This window comes from Eptesicus fuscus, chromosome 7, assembly GCF_027574615.1.
Source record: "Eptesicus fuscus isolate TK198812 chromosome 7, DD_ASM_mEF_20220401, whole genome shotgun sequence".
Taxonomy (NCBI): Eukaryota; Metazoa; Chordata; class Mammalia; order Chiroptera; family Vespertilionidae; genus Eptesicus; species Eptesicus fuscus.
The window spans coordinates 91,204,260-91,231,553 of NC_072479.1; the positions used below are offsets into that span (position 1 = coordinate 91,204,260).

At 37.5% G+C, this 27,294-nt stretch overlaps 1 protein-coding gene across 6 annotated transcripts in view; it reads left to right on the forward strand.

Annotated features, from left to right (window-relative positions):
* The window catches only part of TMPO (thymopoietin), a 34,865-nt gene extending 16,133 nt beyond the window's left edge, over positions 1–18,732 (forward strand). For 2 of the 6 annotated variants that reach the window (XM_008144785.3, XM_028150283.2), the window contains exon 4: positions 907–3,622. In XM_008144785.3, the coding sequence (XP_008143007.2) occupies positions 907–2,411 (1,505 nt within the window). In that variant the 3' untranslated portion in view covers positions 2,412–3,622. Of the gene's footprint in view, positions 1–906; positions 3,623–5,568; positions 5,667–13,316; positions 13,437–13,535; positions 13,632–14,052; positions 14,164–15,421; positions 15,511–16,527 lie in introns of those variants that run through there. The other 4 variants (XM_008144786.3, XM_028150285.2, XM_028150286.2 and 1 more) reach the window with 4 other exon arrangements.
* Positions 18,733–27,294: the final 8,562 nt, after the last annotated feature.

Here is a 27,294-nt window from a genome sequence, read left to right on the forward strand (position 1 = left end):
AATATTACCAAGACATGTAATTTTTGTTCATACTGTATCATTAATTTTTCAAGTAATTGGACTTAAATAGCTTTTGTTGAAAACTCTTTAAGAAACAGAAAAGTACAAGTGTCTCATTTTCTGTCACCTAAAATTACCTAAGTATCTGTGTCTTTTTTGCTTCAAATCTCATTTTTCTAAGAGAACAAAATATTACAAATAAAGACAATGTTGCCCCACTTATCCCTTTCCAAGTATCGTCTACATAGAAATAATCACTGACATTAGTTTTACGCTTATCTTTCCAGCCCATTTTAAAATTTTTTATATGCATCAATCTAATACATGGTATTACTTTGTACTTTAAAAGATCTATATTAATAATATCATGCTAAATCTTTGTCACTTTTCTTTATTCTGTTATACTGCCAAGATCTCACTTACTACTTGTCTGTTTTATTCCTTGTAATTAATATATAGCAGAAGTGTTTACATATGGTATGTTTTCTCTGTTCTCTATAAGCATTTAAATTGACAGTTTTTGCTAGATAATCTGATTTCAAGGCAACTTCAGAGCAGATATTTTAGTGGACTATTTTAAGAAAATTTGACCAAATATTTAAATTTTTGAAAATAGTACAAGAAATAAATGACCTTTTAAAATTTATTATAAGAACAAGTTTATATTTATAAATATTCATTTCATTTATATGACTTGTTTTATAATTTCATGATTACTTAATTTGACCCAAATTATTTATATCTCTTAAGCATTGCCTGCCAGGGCATAGTCTGTCAAATTGGTTGTTCAGAATATGAAATATAGAGCCTTTTTCTTCAACAGCACTATGTTAGCAAGGAGGCAAAGAATAAAATCAGCTTAAACACAAGTAATGCTTAAACTTCCTGCCTCTTTTGCCTCTACAGGAAAGAAGAAAGAACACAAGAAAGTGAAGTCCACTAGGGATTTTGTTCCTTTTTCTGAACTTCCAACTACTCCCTCTGGTGGATTTTTTCAGGGTATTTCTTTTCCTGAAATCTCCCCCCGTCCTCCTTTGGGCAGGACTGAACTACAGGCAGCTAAGAGAGTGCATACCTCTAAGGGGGACCCACCTAGGGAACCTCTTATTGCCACAACCTTGCCTGGCAGGGAACAGTTGCACAAGTTAGCCTCTGGAGGGAATTTGTTTATTTCCTCCAGTTCTAGCCATGATAGATGTTTAGAGAACAGTTCTTCGACATCTCAGCATGAACTCGCTGCCATGTTGGTCTCTGCTGCAGCTTCTCCTTCACTGATTAAAGAAACCACCTCTACTTGCTATAAAGACAAAATAGGAAATATTTACTGTGGAGAGAAAAGTGGAATTCAACCATTATATACTGAGAGATCCCATGGTTCAAGTCAGTCGATTCTGTCCAGTGAAAGGAAAACACTAGAAGAGTCTGAGAGATCACAAGTAATTTCTCCACCACTTGCTCAGGCAATCAGAGATTATGTCAATTCTCTGTTGGTCCAGAGTGGGGTAGGTAGTTTGCCTGGAACATCTAACACTACACCCTCACTGGATATAGAAAACATATGGAAGAGAATTGATCAATCTAATTTTCAAGAAACTGAATCTCTCTCTCCTCCACGAAAATTGCCTAGACTGAGCAAAAAGTCAGGAGAGGAAAAGGATTCAGGTTCCTTTGTGGCATTTCAAAATATACGTGGATCTGAATCCATGTCTTCTTTTGCTACAACTGTTGTCTCTCACTCACTTGCTACCTTAGGCATAGAGATGTCTAAGCAATCACAGCATGATAAAGTAGATGCCTCAGAACTATCTTTTCCTTTCCACGAATCTATTTTAAAAGTAATTGAAGAGGAGTGGCAGCAAATTGACAGGCAGCTGCCTTCATTGGCATGCAAGTATCCAATATCTTCCAAAGAGGCAACACAGATATTATCAGTTCCAAAAGTAGATGATGAAATCCTGGAGGTTATTTCTGAAACCACTCCACCAGCAGGTACTCAGGTAGCTTCAACTGATAAACAGTTGGACTCAGCACTTTGTAGAGTATATGAAGCTGCAGCATCAGCATTGCAGGTTGCAACCCATACCGCCTTTGTAGTTCGGGCTATGCAGGCTGACATTAGTCAGGCTGCACAAATTCTTAGCTCAGATCCTGGTCATAGCCACCAGGCACTTGGGATTCTGAGCAAAACATATGATGCAGCCTCATTTCTTTGTGAAGCTGCATTTGATGAAGTAAAGATGGCTGCCCGTACCATGGGATCTTCCACTTTAGGTCGCCGTTATCTCTGGTTGAAGGATTGCAAAATTAATCCAGCTTCTAAGAATAAGCTGGCTGTTACTCCCTTTAAAGGTGGAACATTATTTGGAGGAGAAGTATACAAAGTAGTTAAAAAGCGTGGAAATAAACACTAATAAAGTTAAAAAATAAAGACATCCATCTTAACTTTGATACGGGGACCTTAGCAGATTTTCTAGGGATTTTAAGTACTTTTAAATAAAAAAATTTTAAGGTCTTTTTAGTTTCCAGATGGGGCTAATTTCAAAGTGTCAAGCTTCAACCCATCAAATTATAGTTTAAAAGTAATTGCCTACATAGAACTGCATTTTAAAAAAAGTTGCACAGATAGAAAACCTGATACAATTTAAAGCTTTGTAGGTCACATTTTTATCTCAAATCGTTCACTCTTTTCCATAAGATTTTACAGCTATTCAAAACTAAGAAAATTCTGTTAATTAGAATATAAGTAATCTTCGCTGGTCTTACTATCTTTTTATTTTCTACAGCTTTTCTACATTTTTTTCTTTTTCTCACTTTTGTTTGATTTTTACTTATGTCTACAGTATCATTCATAATATTCTAGATTATTGCATCTCAGTGTGCCAGTCTTCAAACTGTTACTGATCCACAGATAAGCATGCAAAATAATTTGAATCTAGAAACACTTTCAGATTAATGACAGGGTTTATTTTCTTGGTAAAATTTTACTGATAGAGAAAACAGTGTGCTGCCCTACACTCTGTTGTAAGTGCCTCATTTCTTCATGGGCTGGTGGCAAACACTTTGTGGGCCACACTGAGTTATGCTCTAAACCATGATACTCTAGGATAGTGCATTCTCACTATCACTGTAGTTTATTAGATGAACTCGATACTGGAAAGATGGGAATTTAAAAAAAACACTTTCAAGGTATGTTGCAGTTCATAGGTTTAATCTAAATTCTAAAAGCAAATTTAAGCTAGTTGGGTGGTGATTTTTTAAATCATAAGAAATCATACTATACCCCAGTATCTTTGTGTCTATATAAAACAGTATATTACCTTGTGTTTTCATTTCTATGATTGTAAGATGAGAGTCTAACTGTAGAGGCATTTGATAATCGAACTTCTTTGTACTTTTATGAAAATAATAGTATTAAGTGTAAGCAAAATATGGTCCCTTGGGTACTCATAGCCAGATTCTTAGACTATACATGCCCATCTTTGCAGCTTTCTGGGAATAATTTTATTTGTTGTTTGTCTTCTGAAATGTACATGTATACATGTACCTACTAAGTGTTGTGTGACTTTAAAAATGTATTACTGTAGAATGCTTCTGCAAATTCAATAAAGTTGTTAAATTTGAACAGTTTTGTGTGGTCTCCAGCAACATGTTGTATGTGTGTTTTATTCTTGGAGTTAAATAAGTTAGATATTTGCAAATGAACATCCCTTTATCATTTCATCATTGAAACTCAATTGACATTACAGTGGTATAGTTGAAAATACTCTAAATATAGTTTTATTATATTTGAGGACAATGTTTTTATTGGCTGTTGGAATTTAAAATTTGTAAGAGAAATTAATCTGTAACCAGATACCTTATTTTAAATCAGTTTCTGCTCAACTACTATTGGGTTCTTTGGATGTTTTCTAATTCTTAGGATCTGAGTTAACAAAGCTTAAGATTTTATAAAGCTAATGATTGTTCCAAATACAGATATATAATAGATCTATTAATAGGAGCTTTGGAATGTAGGGGATAGAGTTGATACTTAAATCCTAAATAAAGATTGAACTATTTGAGCTAACATGAAAATAAAAATCCTGCTCATTTTTGGGAAATTTGCTAGTAGACATTTGGACTGACTAGTGCTAGACTAGCTAGCAAGACACATGGCTCCCTTGACTACTTTTAGTACAACTGCATTGAGTTCATGCGAAGCTAATGGACTCCATTTTTTCTTTGGTACGAAAGTAATCTAAAGTTTTTGGTAACAAGTTTTAGAGGTAACAACTGACATTTTGCTATGTGATGATAAACGGCCACAAAATGTGGAAGTTAAATTTATATCAGTCTTTTAATAAATCTAGCTCTTTAAGTGATAGAGGAATGGAATATTAAAAGCCTATAAAAAGATATACATATTTATTTGGGTTGTTAATAACTATTATTGTGATATGCTAAGTAATACATATGCACTAGCTTCTCTTTAAAGAAATGTTATATTGTTTTGGGAGGAGGTGAAGAAGTGGCCTGTGATTGGTTGGACTTTTCTGCCAACAAGATTTCTCCTTACCTCTCCTCAGTTGTACTTAGGTTTTTGTTGTTTGTTTTTTTTAATATAGTTTTATTGATTTCAAAGAGGAAGAGATAGAAACATCAATGATGAGAGAGAATCATTGATCAGCTGCTGCCTGCACGCCCCTTACCTGGGGATCGAACCCAGAACCCTTCAGTCCCCGGGCCTATGCTCTCTATCCACTGAGTCAAACCAGCTAAGGCTGTACTTAGGTTTCTTATAATCACATCAAAAAAGAAAGGAGAGACTTAAGTTGCACTTATGTATTAACATTGTTGCACTTAATGTTATTAGAAGCTTGGTACTGTATAATTAGGTTTTGTTTTTCATTCTTAGAATTCCCTATAGCTTTTTCCTTTACATATTTCAATTTTTAATTTAATAACAAACATTAACAATGTATGGACAAAAGAATGGCAACAACTATATATTTTAATGTTCTTTTCCCACCTCTAAATTGTTGGGTTTTTTTTTAATATATCTTTATTGATTTCAGAGAGGAAGGAAGAGGGAGAGAGAGAGAAACATCAATGATGAGAGAATCATTGATCGGCTGCCTCCTGCACGCCCCCCACTGGGGATCGAGCCCGCAACCCGAGCATGTGCCCTTGACCGGAATTGAACCTGAGACCTTCCAGTCCACAATCCAATACTCTATCCACTGAGCCAAACCAGCTAGGGCATCTCTAAATGGTTTTTAGTGAAAAGCCTCTATGGGAGCAGTTTGAATTCATTTTGTTTCAGGCTGTTAGTCCCAGGAAAAGGGAAGGAGAATAGGAAGTTGTGATTAGATTAAGGATGGGGGAGATAAACAGAAATGGAGTAAAATAAGAATGGAAAAGAAAAAGACAAAAATTGCAGTTAAACAGTTTTGGTTTGTTGAGGTAATACCTGTAGATGACTTATTTTATATATTAGTGTGCCTAAAACTAGCATTCCAAACTAATGTTAAGATGGTTTCGTTTATTGTATGTTTCAGAAAGTAATGGTTTCTCCAATGTTATTTCCAGACTCTAAAATAGAGCTCAAGCTTGAGAAGAGAGAACCACTAAAGGGCAGAGCAAAGACTCCAGTAATACTCAAGCAAAGAAGAGTTGAGCACAATCAGGTATCTTTAGTTTTGTGATCACTGTATTCAGGTATAAGTAGTTTCCAGGCCTGTGTCCTAGTCTTTGGTTAATAGTTGACACCCATATTCCATCACACTAAATATTGTTCATTCATTGTTCATTAAATGGTATCAGAAATCTAAATTTTGTTTTGTCAGTAGTGTACCTGTGTTTACTGCAAAAGTGTGTTTAATGTCTCATTTGTGTTTGATTCTGTGGTAAGCATGGTTCAAAGCCAGTCATATTGCTTTTGAAAAAAAAATTTTTTTTTAGTTATTACCATATCTTTTTAACTTTTTATTTTTCAATTACAGTTGGCATTCAATATTATATTAGTTTCTTGTGTGCAGCATAGTGGTTAGACATTTATGTAATTTACAAAGTGATCCTTTCAATAAGTCTAGTACTCACCTGGCACCATACATAGTTATAATATTATCAACTATAATTGCCTACCTATGCTGCACTTTACATCCCTGTGACTATTTTGTAACTACCAGTTTGTACTTCTTAATCCCCTGACCTCTTTCACCTGGTCCCTCAAGCTCTCTCTCATCTGGCATCCATCAGTTCTCTGCATCTGTGAGTCTGATTCTGTTTTGTCTTTTGTTTTTTAGGTTCCACCTGTAAGTGAAATTATATGGTATTTGTCTAAAAGAAGGTGGACATGCCCTAGCTGGTTTGGCTCAGTGGATAGAGCATCGGCCTGTGGACTGAAAGGTCCTGGGTTCGATTCTGATCAAGGGCACATGCCTGGGTTGCGGGCTCAATCCCCAGTAACCTGGCATGCAGGAGGCAGCCAGTCAATGATTCTCTCTCATCATTGATGTTTCCATCTCTCTCTCCCTCTCCCTTCCTCCCTGAAATCAATATAAATATATTTAAACAAAATAAAAGAAGGTGGACATGCCTAAGTAATTCTGATATTTCTTTAAAAGGCAAGGGAATGGTTTTATATTTGTGTCTTTGTTTCTAGATTTCTTTAAATTGATTTCAGAGAGGAAGGGAGAGGGAGAGAGAGTCATTGATCAGGTGCCTCCTGCACAACCCCCAATGGGATCAAGCCTGCAACTTGGGCATATGCCCTGACCAGGAATCGAACCGTAACCTCCTGGTTCACAGGTCTACACTCAACCACTAAGCCACGCTGGCTGGGCTGTGTCTAGATTTCTGGCTTTGCTTTTACTTTTGCCTGTCTTCTGTGAATTTTCCTTCAACTCTGAACTTAGTCTGGTCCTAAGACCACACTTTTCTTGTTTTAGATGAAAATTTACCTTTTTTATTGTTGGTGAGGCAAGATGCACTTAGTGTAGAAACTAGGAAAATCTGGTGAAGGACACTGAAATAGACAAGCATGGATAATTTTGACCCAGAGTATATAGAGCTAGCAAGAATGTGTGACTGGTCAGATAACAAGGAAAAAGGAAGGGGGAAGGATGATATTAAAGATGGTTTAAAGGGTAATTGTTTCCGTTGGGGAAGCTAAACTGAAGGACAGGATAAATAATCAAAGGAGAGAAGATTTAGGAGACGACAGGCAGAATTAGACAGTGGCCTTAAATAACAAAATTTAAAATGTAGAAGAGTAGAGGGAAGAGTTTAATGACTTCAGTCACAGAGCCTCAACAGTTGTCAACATTTTTTTAAAAATATATTTTACTGATTTTTTTACAGAGAGGAAGGGAGAGGGATAGAGAGTTAGAAATATCAGTGAGAGAGAAACATCGATCAGCTGCCTCCTGCACACCTCCTACTGGGGATGTGCTCGCAACCAAGGTACATGCCCTTGACCGGAATCGAACCTGGGACCCTTTAGTCCACAGGCCAACGCTCTATCCATTGAGCCAAACCGGTTTTGGCCAGTTGTCAACATTTTATCAGTTTTATTTCATTTTCACATGTGTTCTAGCTTAATTCTTTGGTTTTATTTTGCTTTTCACTGGAGTACATGAAAGCAAATCTCTGACATATTTCACACATTAAAATTTTGGTATATGTCTCAAACATAGGAGCTGTTTTTATACACACACAATGCCATTATCACACCTAAAAATTATTTTTCATATCTACTCTGTTTAAATTCTTTCAGTTTCAGAAATGCCTCATGATTATTCAAATCATGATCCAAACAAATTCCACATATTATTTGGTTTTTTTTTTAATCTCACATCTGTGGCTACTTCCCCTCCCTCCATTTATTTGGTTAAGAAACCACGTTGGTTTGCTATACAAAATTCCTCATATTCTGGATTTGGCAATTGTTTCTTCAAGTGTCATTTAATTTGTTCTTCTGTACTCTGTATTTCCTGTAGTCTGGGAGTTAGAGATTTGTAGTGGAGCAATGCAATTGACCTTTCTGTGATGACAGAAATGTTTTGTATCTGCTGTCCATTATGGTAGCCCTGAGCCATATGTAGGTATTGAATACTTGGAATGTGACTAGTGTGGCTGAGAAACTACTTTATAAACTTAAATTTAAATTGCCACATGTGGTTAGTAACTGCTGTATTGGACAGCACAGATTATAGAGTTGATTAGATTCAGGTTCAGTTTCTTTGACAAGAACATTTCATAAATGGTGTTGTAGCCTTCATATTCCATTGTTTCACATGATGTCCTTTGGTTTTGCTAAAATTAGTAGTGAGTTCAAATGTTGAAAGCCTAATCCATTCATTATAAAGTTCTGTATCACCCTTTTATTTAATGGTTTTGACAGCCATTTATGATTATTGCCCAGATCCATTATTTCATTTGCGGTTGTAAGATGATTTCTCTCATTCTCTCATTCCTTTACTTCTATAACTGGAATTTTTATAAAGAATTTTCTTCCCTGATGAACTGCTTACTTATCTTAAAATAAAACTCATATAGGAGTGCCAGAATAAATGTTTAATTCTTGTTTTTTATTTTCTACTTTTCAAATCAAAGTGCCCTAGTTACTTTGAAAAGTGATCAATAAGTATCTTTTAATAGTATGGTATTTTTTTTAATATTGTTTTTATTGATTTGGGAGAGAGAAATATCAATCAGCTGCCTCCGCACACCCCTTACGGGGATTGAGCCCCTCCCAGGAATCGAACTGATTACCCTCTCGATGAATGGGACAACACTCAAACAACCGAGCCACACTGGCCTGGACAATAGTATGGTTTTATATATTTTATGATCAATTGCAGTCATTCTTTTTTCATGTTCAAATTGTGCCATCTTTAGCTATTGGGGATTACTAAGTTGGATCCTGTTTTTTTGTTTGTTTGTTATGTATTTTATTGCTTTTTTACAGAGAGGAAGGGAGAGGGAGAGAGAGTTAGAAACATCAATCAGCTGCCTCCTGCACACCTCCTACTGGGGATGTGCCCGAAACCAAGGCACATGCCCTTGACCCGAATCGAACCCGGGACCCTTCAGTCCACAGGCCCCGACGCTCTATCCAATGAGCCAAACCCGTTAGGGCCTGTTTCTTTTTATTGACCTTGTTTGTCTTTGATATTTTCTTGTTTTCTGGCACAGTAAGATGACCCATGCTCATATATGTTTCCTGCCTCTTATCATATCAGCCATTTTTTTTTAAAGAACTCTAATCTTTTTCATAGAAAATATTATTTGGAGACTACTTACAATCTGCATGCTGTAACAATCACATTAACTACTAATTTTACATAGCAGTGAGTTTCTTTTTAATTAATATTACTTAGTCCATCTTCCTAAGTAGTTATAACACTGAATTATAATTTTATAATTTTTTAAATTCTATTTTCTCAAAGTCACTTGTATATAGTGGATTCTGGTAGAAAAATTCTTTTTAATTTTCAGAATATCTTTTCTGGTTATATTAGTTTTCTGTGAAGATGACTGGTTCTAAATTAGATAATGATAGTCAAGAATAAAACTGATTAATAGTCCTCAACGAAAGAATTTAATAAACCTGAACAAAGGAAAGTATAAATAATTTATAGAGAAAAGTATCCATCCCACCCCTTTTCCCAGCTATTCCCACAGGTAACAAATATGTTTCATGTGTTTCCTTTCATAGAAGAAAATAATCGTTAAATGGTACTTGGCCCCTTTTTATTAACCATAATAGTTTTAATAGATGTTTTATAAGAATTTTTGATGAAGGGATTATTTTAGTTATTTATTAAAAATAAAACATAACATGGGAAGTCCTGGAATTTGGTAGCTAACTAATTTTAAGGAAAAAGACATTGTCTCCCCAAGCCCCCTGCCTTCATGGATATAGGTAAAATGTTTGATCTTTATGTTGTATCAGTTGCATAAATGGTAAATATTACACCTTTCAAGCAATGTAGTTTTATATTCATTGAAGAATTTTAAAATACTGAGTTTGATAATACCAGATACTATTTTACCTAGACTATCCTACCTAATAAAACAGTAATATGCAAATTGACCGCACCTTCGCTATGCCCAAGCCACACCCACCGGCCAATCAGGGTGAGTATGCAAATTACCCAACAAAGATGGTGGTTAATTTGCATATGCTGAGGGAGGGAGGAGTGAAGACAACTTAGAAGGAAGAGGGAGGAAAAGCTGAAAGCAAGGTGGCTGCCAGAGGGAAAGCCCAGGCGGGGCGGGCGGCAGCGGTGCACGGGTGCAGGCGCGCAACAGTGGCAGCAGCGGCAGCGCACGCGGCCGCTTGCAGGATTCTTCCTGCAAATGGGCTACTAGTTTTAAACTAAAATATTTTTTAAATACTTCTAATTGTTTATATTGGCATTGATTTTTTTTTTTTAATTTACAGTCTTAACCATTTTTTTAATTCATTGTGTTTTTTTTTTAAATATACTTCATTGATTTTTTACAGAGAGGAAGGGAGAGGGGTAGAGAGTTAGAAACATGGATGAGAGAGAAACATTGATCATCTGCTTCCTGCACACCTCCTACTGGGGATGTGCCCGCAACCAAGGTACATGCCCTTGATCGGAATCGAACCTGGGACCTTTCAGTCTGCAGGCCAATGCTCTTTCCACGGAGCCAAACTGGTTAGGGCTGGCATTGATTATTAAAGAGGAAGCAATGAGGTGCATCATAAATCAGTTATATTATCTTAAAACAAGTTCTTATCTCTGGCTGCACATTAGAATCCCTTTAGGAGTTATAAAAATTTAGTATGTGTAGGCCCTTCTAATTCTAAGGTAGGGTTGGTTAGGGTATGTTTTTTTATATTGATACTAGAGGCCCAGTGCATGAAATTCGTGCACAGGTAGGGTCCCTAAGTCCTGCCACGGGGTGATGGGGGAGTTGGGCACTGTCACCCAACTTGGATGGCCTTGGGCCTGTGGGCTGGGAGCAGCTCCTGCATTGAGCGTCTGCCCCCTGGTGGTCATTCCACTGGTCATTTTGCTGTTTAGTCGATTTGCATATTAGGCTTTTATTATATAGGATGTTTTTTAAAAAGCTCCCAGATGATACTGTGCTGCAAAGATTGAAACTATTGTTTCCTTCTATTCAAATAATCAGGAACTTAACTATTAGTAAGCATTTATTATATGTATATGTAATTTGTTCACAGATTTTTCTTTTAACTAACATTAAGTTTGCATTCAGCCCTGACCGGTTTGGCTCAGTGGATAGAGCGTCGGCCTGCGGACTGAAGGGTCCCAGGTTTGATTCTGTTCAAGGGCATGTACCTTGGTTGCAGACACATCCCCAGTAGGGAGTGTGCATGAGGCAGCTGATCAATGTTTCTCTCTCATTGATGTTTCTCGCTCTCTATCCCTCTCCCTTCCTCTATGTAAAAAATCAATAAAATATATTTTAAAAATAAAATCAATAAAATATATTAAAAAAAATAAAATGGACTTAAAAAAAAGAAAGAAATATGGAGAGGAGGAGGTGGCAGAACTGCTCTGTTAAAAAAAAAGTTTGCGCCGAAACCGGTTTGGCTCAGTGGATAGAGCGTCGGTCTGCGGACTCAAGGGTCCCGGGTTCGATTCCGGTCAAGGCATGTACCTTGGTTGCGGGCACATCCCCAGTAGGGGGTGTGCAAGAGGCAGCTGATCGATGTTTCTCTCTCATCGATGTTTCTGGCTCTCTATCCCTCTCTCTTCCTCTCTGTAAAAAATCAATAAAATATATTTAAAAAAAAAAAAAAAGTTTGCATTCAGCAAAAATTTCCTAATTGAGAGCAGGAAAAAGGACTCAGAGGTTCAGACTGTGAGTCAAAGGGAAACTACAAAATCAGTCCAATGAGATTGTCAATATCTTGTGGGGTTTGGTACTAATACTTCCAACCAAATAAGCGTATTTATCCTTGCCCCAGGATAAGAGTAAAATGTTTTCACCTTTGCCGAAACCGGTTTGGCTCAGTGAATAGAGCGTCGGCCTGCGGACTCAAGGGTCCCAGGTTCGATTCCGGTCAAGGGGGCATGTACCTTGGTTGCGGGCACATCCCCAGTAGGGAGTGTGCAAGAGGCAGCTGATCGATGTTTCTCTCTCATCGATGTTTCTAACTCTCTATCCCTCTCTCTTCCTCTCTGTAAAAAATCAATAAAATATATATATTTTTAAAAATGTATTCACCTTTAAAATTAACCGACATTGACTCAAATAGAAAAAAACACCCTTTATCTAGATAAAATGTTAGCTTGAAAGCAAAAGTGACCATATATGCGCACTCTAATATGCTAATCATGGGTGGCTATTTTCTAGTTAAAAGAATTTTAAAGGATCACCTGGTTACAGTGGCTTCAACATTGAATAGCTTGATGCTTAGATGCAGAATCTCAAGTCCCATACCTGGGCTGCTGCATCAGAATCTGCATTTTAACAAAAGCTTCAGTTGGTTGAAACACACAGTACAGTTTGAGAAGCACTAGTCTAACGGCTTTCAAGCTATTTTATAAGGACTGATAACTTATTTTTTAAATGAGGGAAAATTACTCAGCTTTTCAAGGAAGAAATGAATCATGGATTGGAAGGTAAAACAATAGTGTGTCACTGTTATCTTTCTGTAGTGAGGAGTGGCTAGCACTGAAGGAGGTTTTGGCTGTGACAGGTTAGGTGTGCATGTTCATGAAAGAGATGACACCAAGTTTTCGTTGCTATTTAATTTTAATGTCTTTAAGAAGAGTTTGACACCTGGGAATTTTTAAGTTCAGATAGCTGTGTATGGATTATAATTTAAGCTGATTCTATTTAATAGTTTAATAGTCCTAACCACAGGAATCGAATAATGTTTAACAATTATAAAATTTGTGTTTTGTTTTAAAAGGATTCTGACTTGTAACAAATGACTTTTTTATAAGTCAAAGAAAGTCTTTCATGCTCAGCCTCAGCCTGTTTGTTGATTAGACGGTCAGAGATGCAGCTGCAATGCTAGAGGCAAATAGCACACAGCAGTCACAAAAGGAGTCAGTGATGAATTGATGCACTTTTTCTCCCCTTGTTTCTATTACAATTTGTGAGCTTCTGTAGTTGGACTCTTGACTGTATTTTTACCATATGTTAAGTGTTTTCTGATACCTACATATCAGTTCAGTCAGTACATACAGAAATATATTGAGGGCTTAGCATTGTTTGCAAATGCTGGCATTTGGAGAGTTTTCATGGCTTGTCTGTGCTAATATGGCCATTATTAAGGTGTTTGATGATAGAATATGACTTTTTAATGTGTCGATGTTGATTAGAGCTATTCTCAAGCTGGAATAACTGAGACTGAATGGACAAGTGGATCTTCAAAAGGCGGACCTCTGCAGGCATTAACTAGGGAATCCACAAGAGGGTCGAGAAGAACTCCGAGGAAAAGGGTGATGCAAGGCTTATTGCTTAGAATTGTGTTTTCAGATTGGTAGGGTTTTAGTGATTATTTTATATTTATTGTTTTTGTTTTGTTTTCAAACTAACAGGTGGATACTTCAGAACATTTTCGTATAGATGGTGCAATAATTTCAGAGAGTACTCCCATAGCTGAAACTATAATGGCTTCAAGCAACGAAACCTTAGTAAATATGTTTCATAAACTATACAAGTTGTATTCTTTGTAAATTACCCTTTAATTAGAATTGGGGAGGTGGTGAATTTTGGCAACTATCAAACTTACATGTTTTTAAACATAAGTTAAACTTATTCCCCACATAATTCTAAATTTAAAAATTTTTCCATATAACCAATTTACATATGTATAAATTTAATTCATTGAGCAAGAATCCAAAGAATTAAAAGGATACTTTTGCTAAAATATTTAAAGCGTGATAAGGCTTCATATGTGAGAACCACTGAATATGTTCATTTCTGGGTCCTTTTGCCTAAATTTTTATTAAGGGAAAGTTCAAATAATATAGAAATAAAATATCTTTTTCTTTTTTTCACATGTCTTTGTTATGTTTGGATAATTCTGAGTCTGAATAATTTGAATCTTGGCAGGTTGTCAATAGGGTGACTGGAAATTTCAAGCATGCAGCTCCTATTCTGCCAATCACTGAATTCTCAGACATACCCAGAAGAACACCAAAGAAACCATTGACAAGAGCTGAAGTAAATGAATAAAATTTAGATAGATGTTATCATTGATCTTTTAAAGAGGAAATACTTATATTTGTTTTTTGAAGTGGGAGGGAGCAGAGCTTTATTGGGTGGGATTGTGTGAGAGTGTGTGTGTGTGTGTGTGTGTGTGTGCGCGCGCGCGCGCGCGCGCGCATTATCTTAAAGACATACTTCGGCTAGTGACAATAAAAAGTAACCAATGTAATATGATGTGCTAATACTATCCTCTTGCTACTACTGTGTGCCTCTTAAGTTCCAGTTTTCAAAGGAGTGGTCATTTGTGTGCTGCTTATAACATGTTCTCTTTGTTATGGATGAGAGTTGAAAGTATAACTGGGCAGTAGGGGAGGCTATACTATCTTTTCACTTAAAGGTCAAATAATGGGACTTTAAAATGACTTTGTATGATGCTTCATTTGATTAACTTCTGTATAATTAAGCTTTAAAGTGCTAACTGCATGATGCATTATAGTTTTAATGAATTTTTGCCAAAGGTTATTTTGATTGGGGCATAAAGGCAAACAAAACAATCAGGCTGTTAAAAAATATATATCTTACTTTTTTTTTAAGTTAGGAAGATTAGGTTGACTGCTTTAAAACACATACTAAAATTTGTTTAAGGTCCATATTAATTTGATTTCTTCTATGTTTGATCATTTATTTTATTACAAAGTATTTTTTTAAAATTTGTTTTTGTTGGTTTTTTTTTTTAAGAACGAGGAAGGGAGAGACAAACATTGATGAGAAAGAAACATTGATTAGCTGCCTCCTACAGGGGCCCTACTGGGGATTGAGCCTCAAAACCCTGGCATGTGCCCTGACCAGGAATCAAACTGGCAACCTCTAGGTTCATTGGACTACGCTCAACCAACTGAGCCACTCCAGTCAGGTTTATTACAAAGTTTTTAATGGAGGAAAAAACAATGTTAATGAAAAGCATGGGAAATCCAGTGGTGGAACTTACACTGCCATATTAGCTGCACTGAATTTTTGTTTATTTTACTTTAATTTTTAATGTGTGGCTATTCCTCTCTCCCCCCGCCCCCCCCCCAAATTATCACATTAACATCTTAAATTTGAAGAAATTTGGAAATGTGTGGATACTTAGGTGATAATGAATTTACAAATGGCAGTTAAAAGCTAGGATAGATTTAAATGCATTCTCTTCTCTGAAACTTCGATTTAAAATATATTTTCATTGTTGCATGTTTACACTAATTTTTAACTTTGGTTGTTTGTTTCTTATTAGGTGGGAGAAAAAACAGAGGAAAGAAGACTAGAAAGGGATATTCTTAAGGAAATGTTTCCCTTTGAAGCATCTACACCAACAGGAATTAGGTATTCAGATATATTGAAACAAGTACTAGTGGGTTCTTGGGGGCGTTTTTATTTATTCACTTACTTATCCCCACGTTTATTTAGATATAATGGACACATAAAGTTATATATTTAGGGTATACAATGTAATTATTTAATACACATAAATGGGAATTTTAATTTTTCATTCTTCACAAAAAGTTAACTATACTTGTGTTCTCAGAATTAAACTCTTCTTTTGGGAGCAGTTTAATTCTCTAAGCTATCAGTTCATATTCTGGAAAATTGAGTCCGTTTCAAAATTAACTTGGTTAAACTGAAGGATTGTAAAGAAATAATTTACCTACTATTTAATTTCTATTTTTAAATTCAAATGGAAACCTAGTAAGAAGGAAATCATTGTTTTCACTGAGAGATTTTGTTTTCTGATCGAAAAGACTATATTTAGATATCTGTTGAATTGTTTCCTGACTGAAGGAATCACAACCAAACTACCTTATTTCTTTCCTATTATCTCCTAAATATATTTTCTCTGAAAAGACTTTAAGAAGGCAAGTTTAGTGAATATTTATCAGTGTTCTGAATATTATTTTTTAATAAAAGATAATGCAATTTTTAAGATGGAAAATGTATAGAAGTTTGTTTTTTTTTTTTTTAATATATTTTATTGATTTTTCACAGAGAGAAAGGGAGAGGGATAGAGAGCTAGAAACATCAATGAGAGAGATACATCGACCAGCTGCCTCCTGCACACCCCCCACCGGGGATGTGCCCGCAACCAATGTACATGCCCTTGACCGGAATCGAACCTGGGACCTTCCAGCCCGCAGACCGACGCTCCATCCACTGAGCCAAACCGGTTTCGGCTGTATAGAAGTTTTAAGTAGCTTGACCTCACTGTTTTTATGTGACAGTTACCTACTGTTAACTCAAGTAATGTGTTTGGAATAAGGAGTGGTCATGATATTATATATTATTTATGTAACTCATGACTTTATCTAAAATCTAATTTTTTCTTTGTCCTTTTATTCCCAACAGTGCTAGTTGTCGCAGACCAATCAAAGGGGCTGCAGGGCGGCCATTAGAATTCAGTGATTTCAGGATGGAGGAATCTTTTTCATCAAAATATATTCCTAAGTATATTCCTTTGGCAGATGTCAAGCCAGAAAAGACAAAAAAAGGACACTCCATTCCCATGTGGATAAAAATTTTGCTATTTGTTGTTGTGGCCGTTTTTTTGTTTTTGGTCTATCAAGCTATGGAAACCAACCAAGTAAATCCATTCTCTGGTTTTTATCTTAGCAACTCTAAAAGTCACAAATGAATGATATCTCTTTGGCACACCCATCTTGGTCTCCTATTTTTATTAACTGTATAAAAAAAAACATTTGTGTATACTTCCTGACGCAAGAGCTAAATATAATGTGATTTCACCCCAATAAATATAGTATTTCATTGAAAAGTAAGCGATATATAAATGGACTTCATTTAAATGTTTTGGACTTTGGACTAGTAGGAGATCACTTCGTGCCATACAAATAATCTTTTTTAGCTCTGGAACTTTTTTGTAGACTTTATTTTTTTAATGTGGGCATCTTATTTCATTTTTGAGAAAAATGTACATTGTTTCTGTGTTTCAAGAAGGGCGAAATGTATAATGTGAAGCTACACATTTAAATACTTTCAATTCTTACAGAAAAGATTTAAGAATTATTCTCTACTGAATAAAAACTTTAGAGATATGTGAAACATGAAATTTGGTAAGAGAAAAAGTAACTTGGAGTTGTACTTTTTGTAACAGCAACAAAGTTTAATGGTGTTTATGGGGAAAAGTACAGCAATAATCTCTTCTGTAACTTTTATTACTAGTAATGCTATTAGTGTAGCCCTGTTGTACTCACTTTTTAAAAAATTTCTAGTATCATGAATGTCCTACTTCAGTAAGACCCATTTAAATACAGTTGAATTTTAGCAGTAATCTTTTAGTGCTAAAGATTCTTATATGTATATGTTTTAGAAAACTTAACTGGCTATCCATGTTTTTAAAAGCTGTTTAGCTAGCTAGAAGGCTATAATTGGGAACCTGTATTTTTTTATTTACAGCTAAAAATATTGTCAATCCAGTTTGCTACCAAATATTTTTTAGATAAATAAGTGTGTGTCTGTTTATAAGTTGGAAACTTTACACACTGGTCTTTGTTTCCATTTGAATTCCTTATTGCATTGTCTTCTGTTACTAAAAACAAATTTTGCCAATTTTTTTTTGCCCTGTTTTCCAACATAATTTGATTTTAAAATGCAGAAAGTATTAACTTTCAAATTACATAAACTTTTCTTAGATACATAGTAGTTACAATACATGAATTTGTGAACTCTGAATCTGAGATGGGCATTATGATTTTTGTGTACTCTTGAAGTGGTTAACTTTATCTTTGTGGTTGATGTATTTTTTTTTTAGCTAAAACTTACCTCATGTATAACTTGGTTAATTGAAATTTCAACAGAATCAAGTAAAACAAAAATTTTAAACTTACTCATTTGAGTTACTAATTTTACAATCTTTGACCATAAGCACACTAAAAATGTAAGTTATTTTTAAATGCCATCTGAAATAAATATAAGATACTTTTGCAAAAGGGAAAATGCTGAAGGTGTATATTTAGACCAGCAAACAATTTTTATTTGAATTAGCCCTTTTCCTGATATTTAGCTTTTAGATATTTTGTAGACATTTTTCACTTGGCAGTTTATCAGGAACATTTATAGGCCTGAGGGAGTGAGAAACATACAGGTCAGAAATGCTTGCCTCCTTGAGTAAAAGTGTTCCTTAGAGATGAGCCACACAGGGGGCACGTTTTACTCAGCTTTTCTGTGTAAGGTATCAGCAGTCTACTTTCACTTTCTTTGTTTTTAAACTTTCCCACTTTGTTTTCAATCTTTTGTTTATAATTAGAAATTGTGAGGAGCTGCATTTACTGTTTAAAAATGTGGGATGATAAATCAGACTTAATATGTATGTAAGGTCAATTTTCTAATAGGAAAGGTGTGGTCCAAAATAGCAAAAGTAGGACCAGGTAAAAGTTTTCTTTCCCCCCCAATGTGTATTTGGTCTTTTGTGTGTGTCTGTTTTACTCCACTAGAATTAATGTGTTCTTGATGTAAATGCAAAGCATTTCTTCCCGATTAAACTGTAGATGTAGACTTTACAATATAATTCAACAATAAAAAAATAGTTAACCTCTAGTTTTGTCATTGCAATAAATGCTTTTTAGATTGCACAAATTGCAAAATGTCCTGATAACATTTCTTACGTGATATTTATGGATTGTTGCATTTTAGTTCTCATTTTCAGTAAGCTCCTTTATGTTTTGTTCTAATCATCGTAGAAATCGGATCCTTATTTATTCATAGGTAAGTAGTGTGTAGCCATTATGTGTACTTGGAGGATGACAGGGAAGCTTACAGAGGCACCTCTCTCTCTACAATGTAGAAACTACTACTTTTCAGTCATCTTCCCCCACCCTTTCCCAGCTTTATTGTCTTGGTACTTTTCTGAAGCACTCATGACAGTTAGTCTTGCTTTGAGACTAAGCAAAGATGTTATGGTATATTTATCATGGAGCTGTGTTCACAAGGATCAAAGTGCCTGTATCTTCTTTATTCATGTGTTCCCCAAAGGTGATTTTATTTAAATTGTCAATTCTCATAGTAATAAATATACTATAATTAGAAAGAAAACAGCATCAAAGGCTTAAAATTAGAAGTAAACTTTAAAAATCCCTAGAAGTTTGGAACTTAGAAGGACCACCGAAGTCATACCAAGAACCAGGCTAAAGAGAACTGGTGTAGAAAATGAATGAACATGGACAGCATGGTCTTTTAGATCCCCTTATTTCCCAGCTGTGCGAACTTGGGCAAGTTTCTTAACCCCTCGGAGCATCATTCTCTCATTTGTAATAAGAAAATACCTACTTCAGCCCTAGCTGGTTTAGCTTAGTGGATAGAGCGTCGGCCTGTGGACTGAAGGGTCCTGGGGTTCAATTCCAGTCGGGCACATGCCTGAGTTGCAGACTTGATCCCCAGTAGGGGGTGTGCATGAGGCAGCTGATCAATGATTCTCATCATTGATGTTTCTATCTCCCTTCCTCTCTGAAAACAATACAAATATACTTAAAAATAAAGAAAATACCTGCTCCAAAGGATTATCTTGAGGATTAAGCAAGTCAATACATATCAAGTGCATAGAACAAGACTATTCTGTGGCCGATGCTACCCAATGAGCCAAACTGGCTAAGGCAAAGCATCTACTTTTAACCCCAGGGAGACTTCCTAGGAACCGCAAAGGGAATCAGGAGTAAAGCTGTGGATGGGGGCGGTATGGGGCCAGCTAGAAGCTAGTGTGGGGGCACCAGGAGGAGCCGTCCTACACTGCCTGCTTCCTTTCCAGGCCTGTAGCCATGAGCAAACAGCATCCAAGTTGCCCCCAATTCCAATGGTTGCAATTCCTGGTCCCCAATTAAGAAGTGAACGAGAACTCAAAGAGCTGGAGCTAAGATTACCAGGGCCATTACAGCCTTGGGATGGGAGTACCCCTGCCTCACCAGAAGTACCACCAGGCAGGTGAACGAGATGAGGTGTAAAGCACCGCATATCAACTGGCCACCAGAGGCCAAAGGTTTGGCTAGTGGGGGACCAAGGACAGGAGGCAATCCTAGTGTGAGACTGGTCTGCAGTGAGGACCCTTTAGCTCCACGAGGCAGCTCACAAAGTGGCAACTGCATTTCTGAACCAAAGATTAAGATAAAGGTTTTGACAAAAATAGTTTTTTTTATTTGTGAATGTATTTGGGATGTCCTAAAGAGGTTTAAGAAATCATAATGTATTTTTATGTGAATCAGTTCTATTACAAAAATAAAATTTTAAGAAATCAGAAAAAAGCTCTTCACTTGGGAACTCGTTCAACACGTGTGCTGTCGTTCCTCTGTGGCACTTGCTGGACCTGGGTCCTGGGGGCGGGGCTTTCCTACATTACCTTTCAGGGGCTAGGACACAGGTGAACAAGAACAACACTTATTTCAGAAGACACTGGGAGCCATGAAGAAAACAGGCTTAGGTTATGTGATTAGGGAGTGATACTGGTTTCCTATTGCTATTACTTCAAGTCGAGGAGCCTACACCACAAAGTGTGATCACAGGTGAAGGGGGTCAGAAACCTGAGGTGGGCCCCAATTGGTTGCTCAGTGGTTAGAGCATTAGCCCATGCACAAAAGGGGTGTGTGCATGAGGCAACATATCGATGTGTCTCTCTCATGTCCCTGTTTCTCTCTCCCCCCCCAATCCTTCCCACTCTAAAAATTAATGGAAAAAACATCCTCGGGTGAGGATTAAAGAAAATAAGAGACAATGTATTGAAAATAATGAACAGCAATTTTATCTGTCAGAGAAGGTAGTCATAAATCTGGAAAAAGGCACCCGGCTGGCGTGGCTCAGTGGTTGAGTGTTGACCAATGAACCAGGAGGTCATGGTTCGATTCCTGGTCAGGGCACATGCCCGGGTTGCGGTGTTGATCCCCAATGTGGGATGTGCAGGAGGCAGCTAATCACTGATGTTTCTCTCTCCCTCACCCTTCCTCTCTGAAATCAATAAAAATATACTTAAAAAAAAATAAATGAAGAATGAACTAAATGAGAGAGGAAAGCACTTCCTTACAGTACAACAGTAATGTAGAACTGGTAGAGTTAGAAAATCACCATTTGGCAATTATCAGATTAGGGCAATAATCATTGATAGATATGAAAATTAGTGGGTGAAAGTTTGTTGTAGTCTCAAAGCATCTCCCCACAAATTCTTAGAGATGAGAAACAGTAAGTTACAATGAGGAAACTTCACAAACCCTACCTTGGTTAAGTGATCCAAGTCCAGCTCACCAGTTATAGGACAAGTCAACATCACATGCCTTCTTTTTTTTTTTTTTTTTTTAATATATTTTATTGATTTTTTTAGAGAGGAAGGGAGAGGGATAGAGAGCTAGAAACATCGATGAGAGAGAAACATCAATCAGCTGCCTCCTGCACACCCCCTACTGGGGATGTGCCCTCAACCAAGGTACAGCCCTTGACTGGAATTTAACCTGAGACCCTTGAGTTTGCAGGCCGATGCTCTATCCACTGAGCCAAACCAGTTAGGGCCACATGCCTTCTGATATGATACTCTGAAAAGAACAAAGAATCACTTCTGTGATATTCCTGCCCTAAATGATTAAATCTAATCATGAGAAAACATCAAACAAATTCAAATTGTGTAACATTCTCTAACATATCTGTCTTCAAAAATGCGAAGGCCATGAATGACAAAGATAGATAGAACTGTTCCAGACTGAAGAAGCTTAAAGACACATGAATATTAAATGCAATGTGCTTCTGTCTGGATACTGGACTAGAAGAAAAATTCTTTTTTATTTATTTTTTGTTTTTTAAAGTAATTCTGTTTTGTTTTTTTTTTTTTTTTGATATATCAATGTTCACATCCAGATTTTGTTGGTTGTGCTCTGTCTTTTAGGAAATACACACTTAAGTGTGTAGGAGTAACTAGGCATCCTGTAGATTCAGGAAAAATATGTGTATTTGCATACAAGGGTATATATGTGTGTATGTGTAATCTATCCATAATATAAGTATATTATATATGCGTGTGTCTATGAAAACTGATGGGAGACAGAATGATGAAGCACATGTGGCAAAGTGTTAACAATCAGGGAATCTGAAGGGTCTATAGACATTCTGTGCACTATTCTTGCATCTTTTCTGTAAATGTAAAATTACTTCAGATTTTTAAAAAGTAAATAATACCAGAAACATAAGAAATAAAATACTGAAAAATTTCCCACAAAGATAAAAGCTAATTTCCGTGGGAGTAAAGGAGACTCCTGGGAAGAGAATGAAGGGAGGCCAAAGACAGAACTTTGGAAATAGCCACAGTACCCTAAACTAGGTGTCCAAGATAAATAATTTAAAAACAGATAACCTAGCTACTATATTACTTTTAAGATTATTATACAAAGATAGACACTCATTTTTCCTACACAATCATATTACATTAGATGTTTTAACAGTTGAAACATGCCTATGATTTTTTTCAATTACCCTTGAATCCATTGTGTTAAGGCAATATCTCAAATGTTTCAACAATTTTTTAAAAATATGTGATGTTGCCTTGTTCTTATTTTTTTATTTTTTAAAATATATTTTACTGATTTTTACAGAGAGGAAGGGAGAGGGATAGAGAGTTAGAAACATCAATGAGAGAGAATCATTGATGGGCTGCCTCTTGCACACTCCCTACTAGGGATGTGCCTGCAACCAAAGTACATGCTCTTGACTGGAATCAAAACTGGGACCCTTGAGTCCGCAGGCCGATGCTCTATCCACTGAGCCAAACTGGTTAGGGCATTCTTAATTTTTTTAAATAACATTTCTTAAAGTGAATGGTATTCCAAAAATTTTTAAGTTGTCTAGATCAACAATTTTCAAACTGTGCTGTGGCACACTGGTGTGCTGCAAAGAATTTTTAAAACATGCAATACCTGACTAGTCAGGGGCACTGACCTCTTTTCCCTTAGATTGTCAAATAATGACAACAGCCAACACAACAATAGCTGTCTGATGTGAATGAGTTAAAAAATCTATTTTTTGATGTTCCACAGAATTTTTAGTAATTAGTTTATGTGTGTCACGAGATGAAAAAGGTTGACAATCTATGGTCTGGATTCCTATTACATAGAGCCGTTTTAATCCTACCTAATAAAATAGTAATATGCAAATTGACCACACCTTTGCTATGCCCAAGCCATGCCCACCAGCCAATCAGGGAGAGTATGCAAATTACCCAACAAAGATGGTGGTTAATTTGCATACACTGAGGGAGGGAGGAGTGAAGACTGAAGACAACTTAGAAGTAAGAGGGAGGAAAAGCTGAAAGCAAGGTGGCTGCCAGAGGGAAAACCCAGGCGGGGCGGGGCAGGGCAGGGCGGGACGCTGCCGCCCGGGTGCAGGCGCGGTGGCCTCAACGGCGGTGGCAGCAGCCGCGTGCAGGATTCTTCCTGCAAATGGGCTACTAGTATACATATATTGACAAATAGGCAATTAGGAAGGATGCTTCAATATTTTCTGAAAGATTGGACCTAATTGAGAGATTGTCTTAGAAAAACAATGACTACAAGAAGCCAATAGAACTAGGTCATGGCAAAATAAGATATAAGAAGTTCTTAATGTTTAAGACTGAAGCTGTTCCACATAACTCAGAAAGAGATTAATTCATGTAATGAAAGTTATGAAAACAGGAATACATTTTAAAAAGTCAGGTTAAGTACAATTTGTTTGAAGGACAGTAGTAATACTGGACACATTATACTGTTCATGTGCAAGAACACAGTATAAGGAATCCCAGTGTCCGCCAATGTATGAAGAACATATAGCAACTTAGTTCTAAGAGTAATTACATTTCCATTTACACAGACTTTAGGTGTTTATCATGATTTTTAAAAATAGCCCTGACCGGTTTGGCTCAGTGGATGGAGCATCAGCCTGCAGACTGAAGGGTCCCGGGTTCGAGTCCAGTCAAGGGCATGTACCTTGGTTGAGGGCACATCCCCAGTAGGGAGTGTGCAGGAGGCAGCTGATCGATGTTTCTCTCTTATCGATGTTTCTAGCTCTCTATCCCTCTCCCTTCCTCTCTGCAAAAAATCAATAAAATATATTTTTTAAAAATAGAAAATTAGTTCCTAAGCTTCAACCCATACTACTTAACAATGAAATGAATAACAGTAATAATCTTTTTCATTTAATTCAGACATCAAATCTGATCATTCAAACACCCAGGAACAAGTTATGCTGACCCATAAACTGCCCTAGATAAATAAATTAGGTTGTTGACAAAATTCTAATTTTTATTTTCTCCTACTCTATCATTTAAATGAGGGATTATTTAAATGTTTTTCAAAGTTGGCATTCTTAAAATCAAAAGAGGAAAAATACTGTTTCTTTTCCACAATGATTCAAGTCAGCAGAAATTATAGAAAATTTAAGTGACTGCTAGGGTTATGTAGGTTAATTGTAATTGTGTAACAGCAATGTGTAGTTTCTCAGAAGAATCAAGTCCGTCAATGTCACTACCATTTGAAGTGATTGCTCTCTAAAGCATATGTTTGATTCCCTACAGATGGTCCTTTGCAATGGGCTACCTTCCAAGTTTAGAGATATCATAGCAGAACACAAATATTTTCCTGAGGTCCCATTATGTTTGCAAATTTTAATTTCATATAGGGCTGACTGCAATTGCCCTAAATTGTGCTCATTTGTGAGAAGGCCCCTTAATACCTATGGCAAAAATATCACACAAATGGTATGAGTTTGAACTATGACAAAACTACAGTACATTTCAGTTCATGATGACGCAGGACAAACTTACATGTTAGGTATCTTCTGTCCTATGTCTCTAAGGATGGACAGAACTACTTCTACTCCTTTTAAGAAGACTTAATTGCCCTGACTGGTTTGGTTCAGTGGATAGAGCACCTGCCTGTGGATTCAAGGGTCCCGGGTTTGATCCCAGTCAATGGCACGTACCTTGGTTGTGGGCACATTCCCAGTGGGGGTTGTGCAGGAGGCAGCTGATCGATGTTTCTCTCTCATCTCATCGATGTTTCTAACTCTATCCCCCTCCCTTCCTCTCTGTAAAAATCAATAAAATATTTAAGAAAAGAAAACTTAATCCCTTTATTTTATTTTCATCACTTTTTTGTTTCATTTCTCCCTAAAATGTCCAGTATGGGCCCCTCCTGGGCTCACTTCTTTTCTATAACATTTCTAGAGCCAAAGCAGCCCTGCCTAGTCTCTCCCTTGTTGCTTCTTCTATCCTAAGCCCTTCCTTGTTTCACTGACCTCAGCTTTAATAAATGTTCTCTCAAAATAAACAAACAATAATAACAAAAAAGCGAAGTTCCTGTATGTTCCACTCTTGGTATACACCACAGCCTAGCACCGTGCTCTTGCACTTGCTCAAACCACATCAGCAAGGATCCTTTCTAGTAACTAAGCACTTTGTATCAATGGCAAACCAGGTAATTCAGGATACTGTCTCAGTTTACAGATAGGAAACTCATAGCAGGCTCATTCCACCGGCTCATGTTTATCTTTGAATTCCCTAGAGCCGTGGTTGGCAAACTGCGACTCGCGAGCCACATGCGGCTCTTTGGCCCCTTGAGTGTGGCTCTTCCACAAAATACCACAGGCCTGGGCGAGTCTATTTTGAAGAAGTGGCGTTACAAGAAGTTTAAGTTTAAAAAAATTGGCTCTCAAAAGAAATTTCAATCGTACTGTTGATATTTGGCTCTGTTGACTAATGAGTTTGCCGAACACTGCCCTAGAGCATTAGTTCCTAAACCTGGCTGTCTATAAGAATCACCTGGGAATCTTTAAAAAATGGCAGATTCCAGGACTCATCAGACTTAGTAAGTATAATCTTTTGAGGCCTGAGAACATCTGTGTTTTAAAAACTCCCCAGTGCTTTTATGAGAAACCAGATTTGGGATCCTCTAATCTGTGATGAACAAGCCTCATTTAAAAGCTGTCAGGGTGATGGATTGTAGCCATTGAGTGACTAAAGTTGCCACACGTATGTGTACCTTCAACGTGGACTATTTTAGGGTCTGTCACATCTAGGTAGCCTCTCCTCTCTGGGCCAAATCAGATTTTATTCTTTTAATTGAAGAAAGAAGGAAATTTCTAGATGTGAAGAAAGACTGGGTAAAATAATTCACCGGCCATTTATCCTAGACTAGAGGCTTGGTGCATGAAATTTGTGCACTGGAGGGGTGGGGGTCCCCTAGCCTGGCTTGTACACTCTCACAGTGCGGGAGCCCCATGATCAATCACCCCAAAGAGGTAAGCCCCGCCCACCCATCTGGGGCTCCTTGATGGATTGCCCCAAAGAGTTAGGCCAGAGCCACGGGACCCGCCTCTGTGCCACACGGAGCTGCAGGACCCCCGGCCTCGCCGTGTAGAGCCGTAGAACCCGTCTCCACACCATGCAAGCAGCATCAAGCCCCCGCCCACCTGCGTGCGCCCACTGTGCACTCAGCCTCCTAGTGATCGCTCATTATGGCATGAGAGCGTCGACCACATAGGCTTTTATTAATCTACACTAATAAAAGAGAAACATGCAAATTGACTGTCACTCTGCTGCACCCACCAGCCAATCAGGAGTGAGTATGCAAATTAACCCAACAAAGATGGCAGCAGCCATGGAGCTGGAGCGAGCAGGAGGCTTGGGTTGCCCCCGGCGATTGAGGAAGCCAAGCTTATGCCCACCCTGGCCTCCGTTCAAGGAGGGGCTGGGTGCCTGGGTCGTCGGGGGGCGTGGCCAGCCTGAAAATGGCCCTCAGCCCCTTACCCAGGCTGGCCACACCCCCATGGGGTGAGGGTCCCCGCTGGTGTGCTAGGCCAGCATTCAAACAGCCATCAGACCCTCACCCAGGCTGGCCAGGCACCCCAGCAGGGAACCTCACCTGAAGGGGGTGTGGCCAGCCTGAAAACAGCCCTTAGCCCCTCACCCAGGCTGGCTATGCCCCCATGGGGTGAGGGTCCCCACTGGGGGACATGGCCAGCCTGCAAACAGCCATGAGCCCCTCACCCAAGCTGGCCAGGCACCCCAGCGGGATCCCCCCACCCTGAAGGGGGTGTGGCCAGCCTGAAAATGGCCCTTAGCCCCTTACCCAGGAATAAGAATGCCCGCTAGGGGGCGTGGCC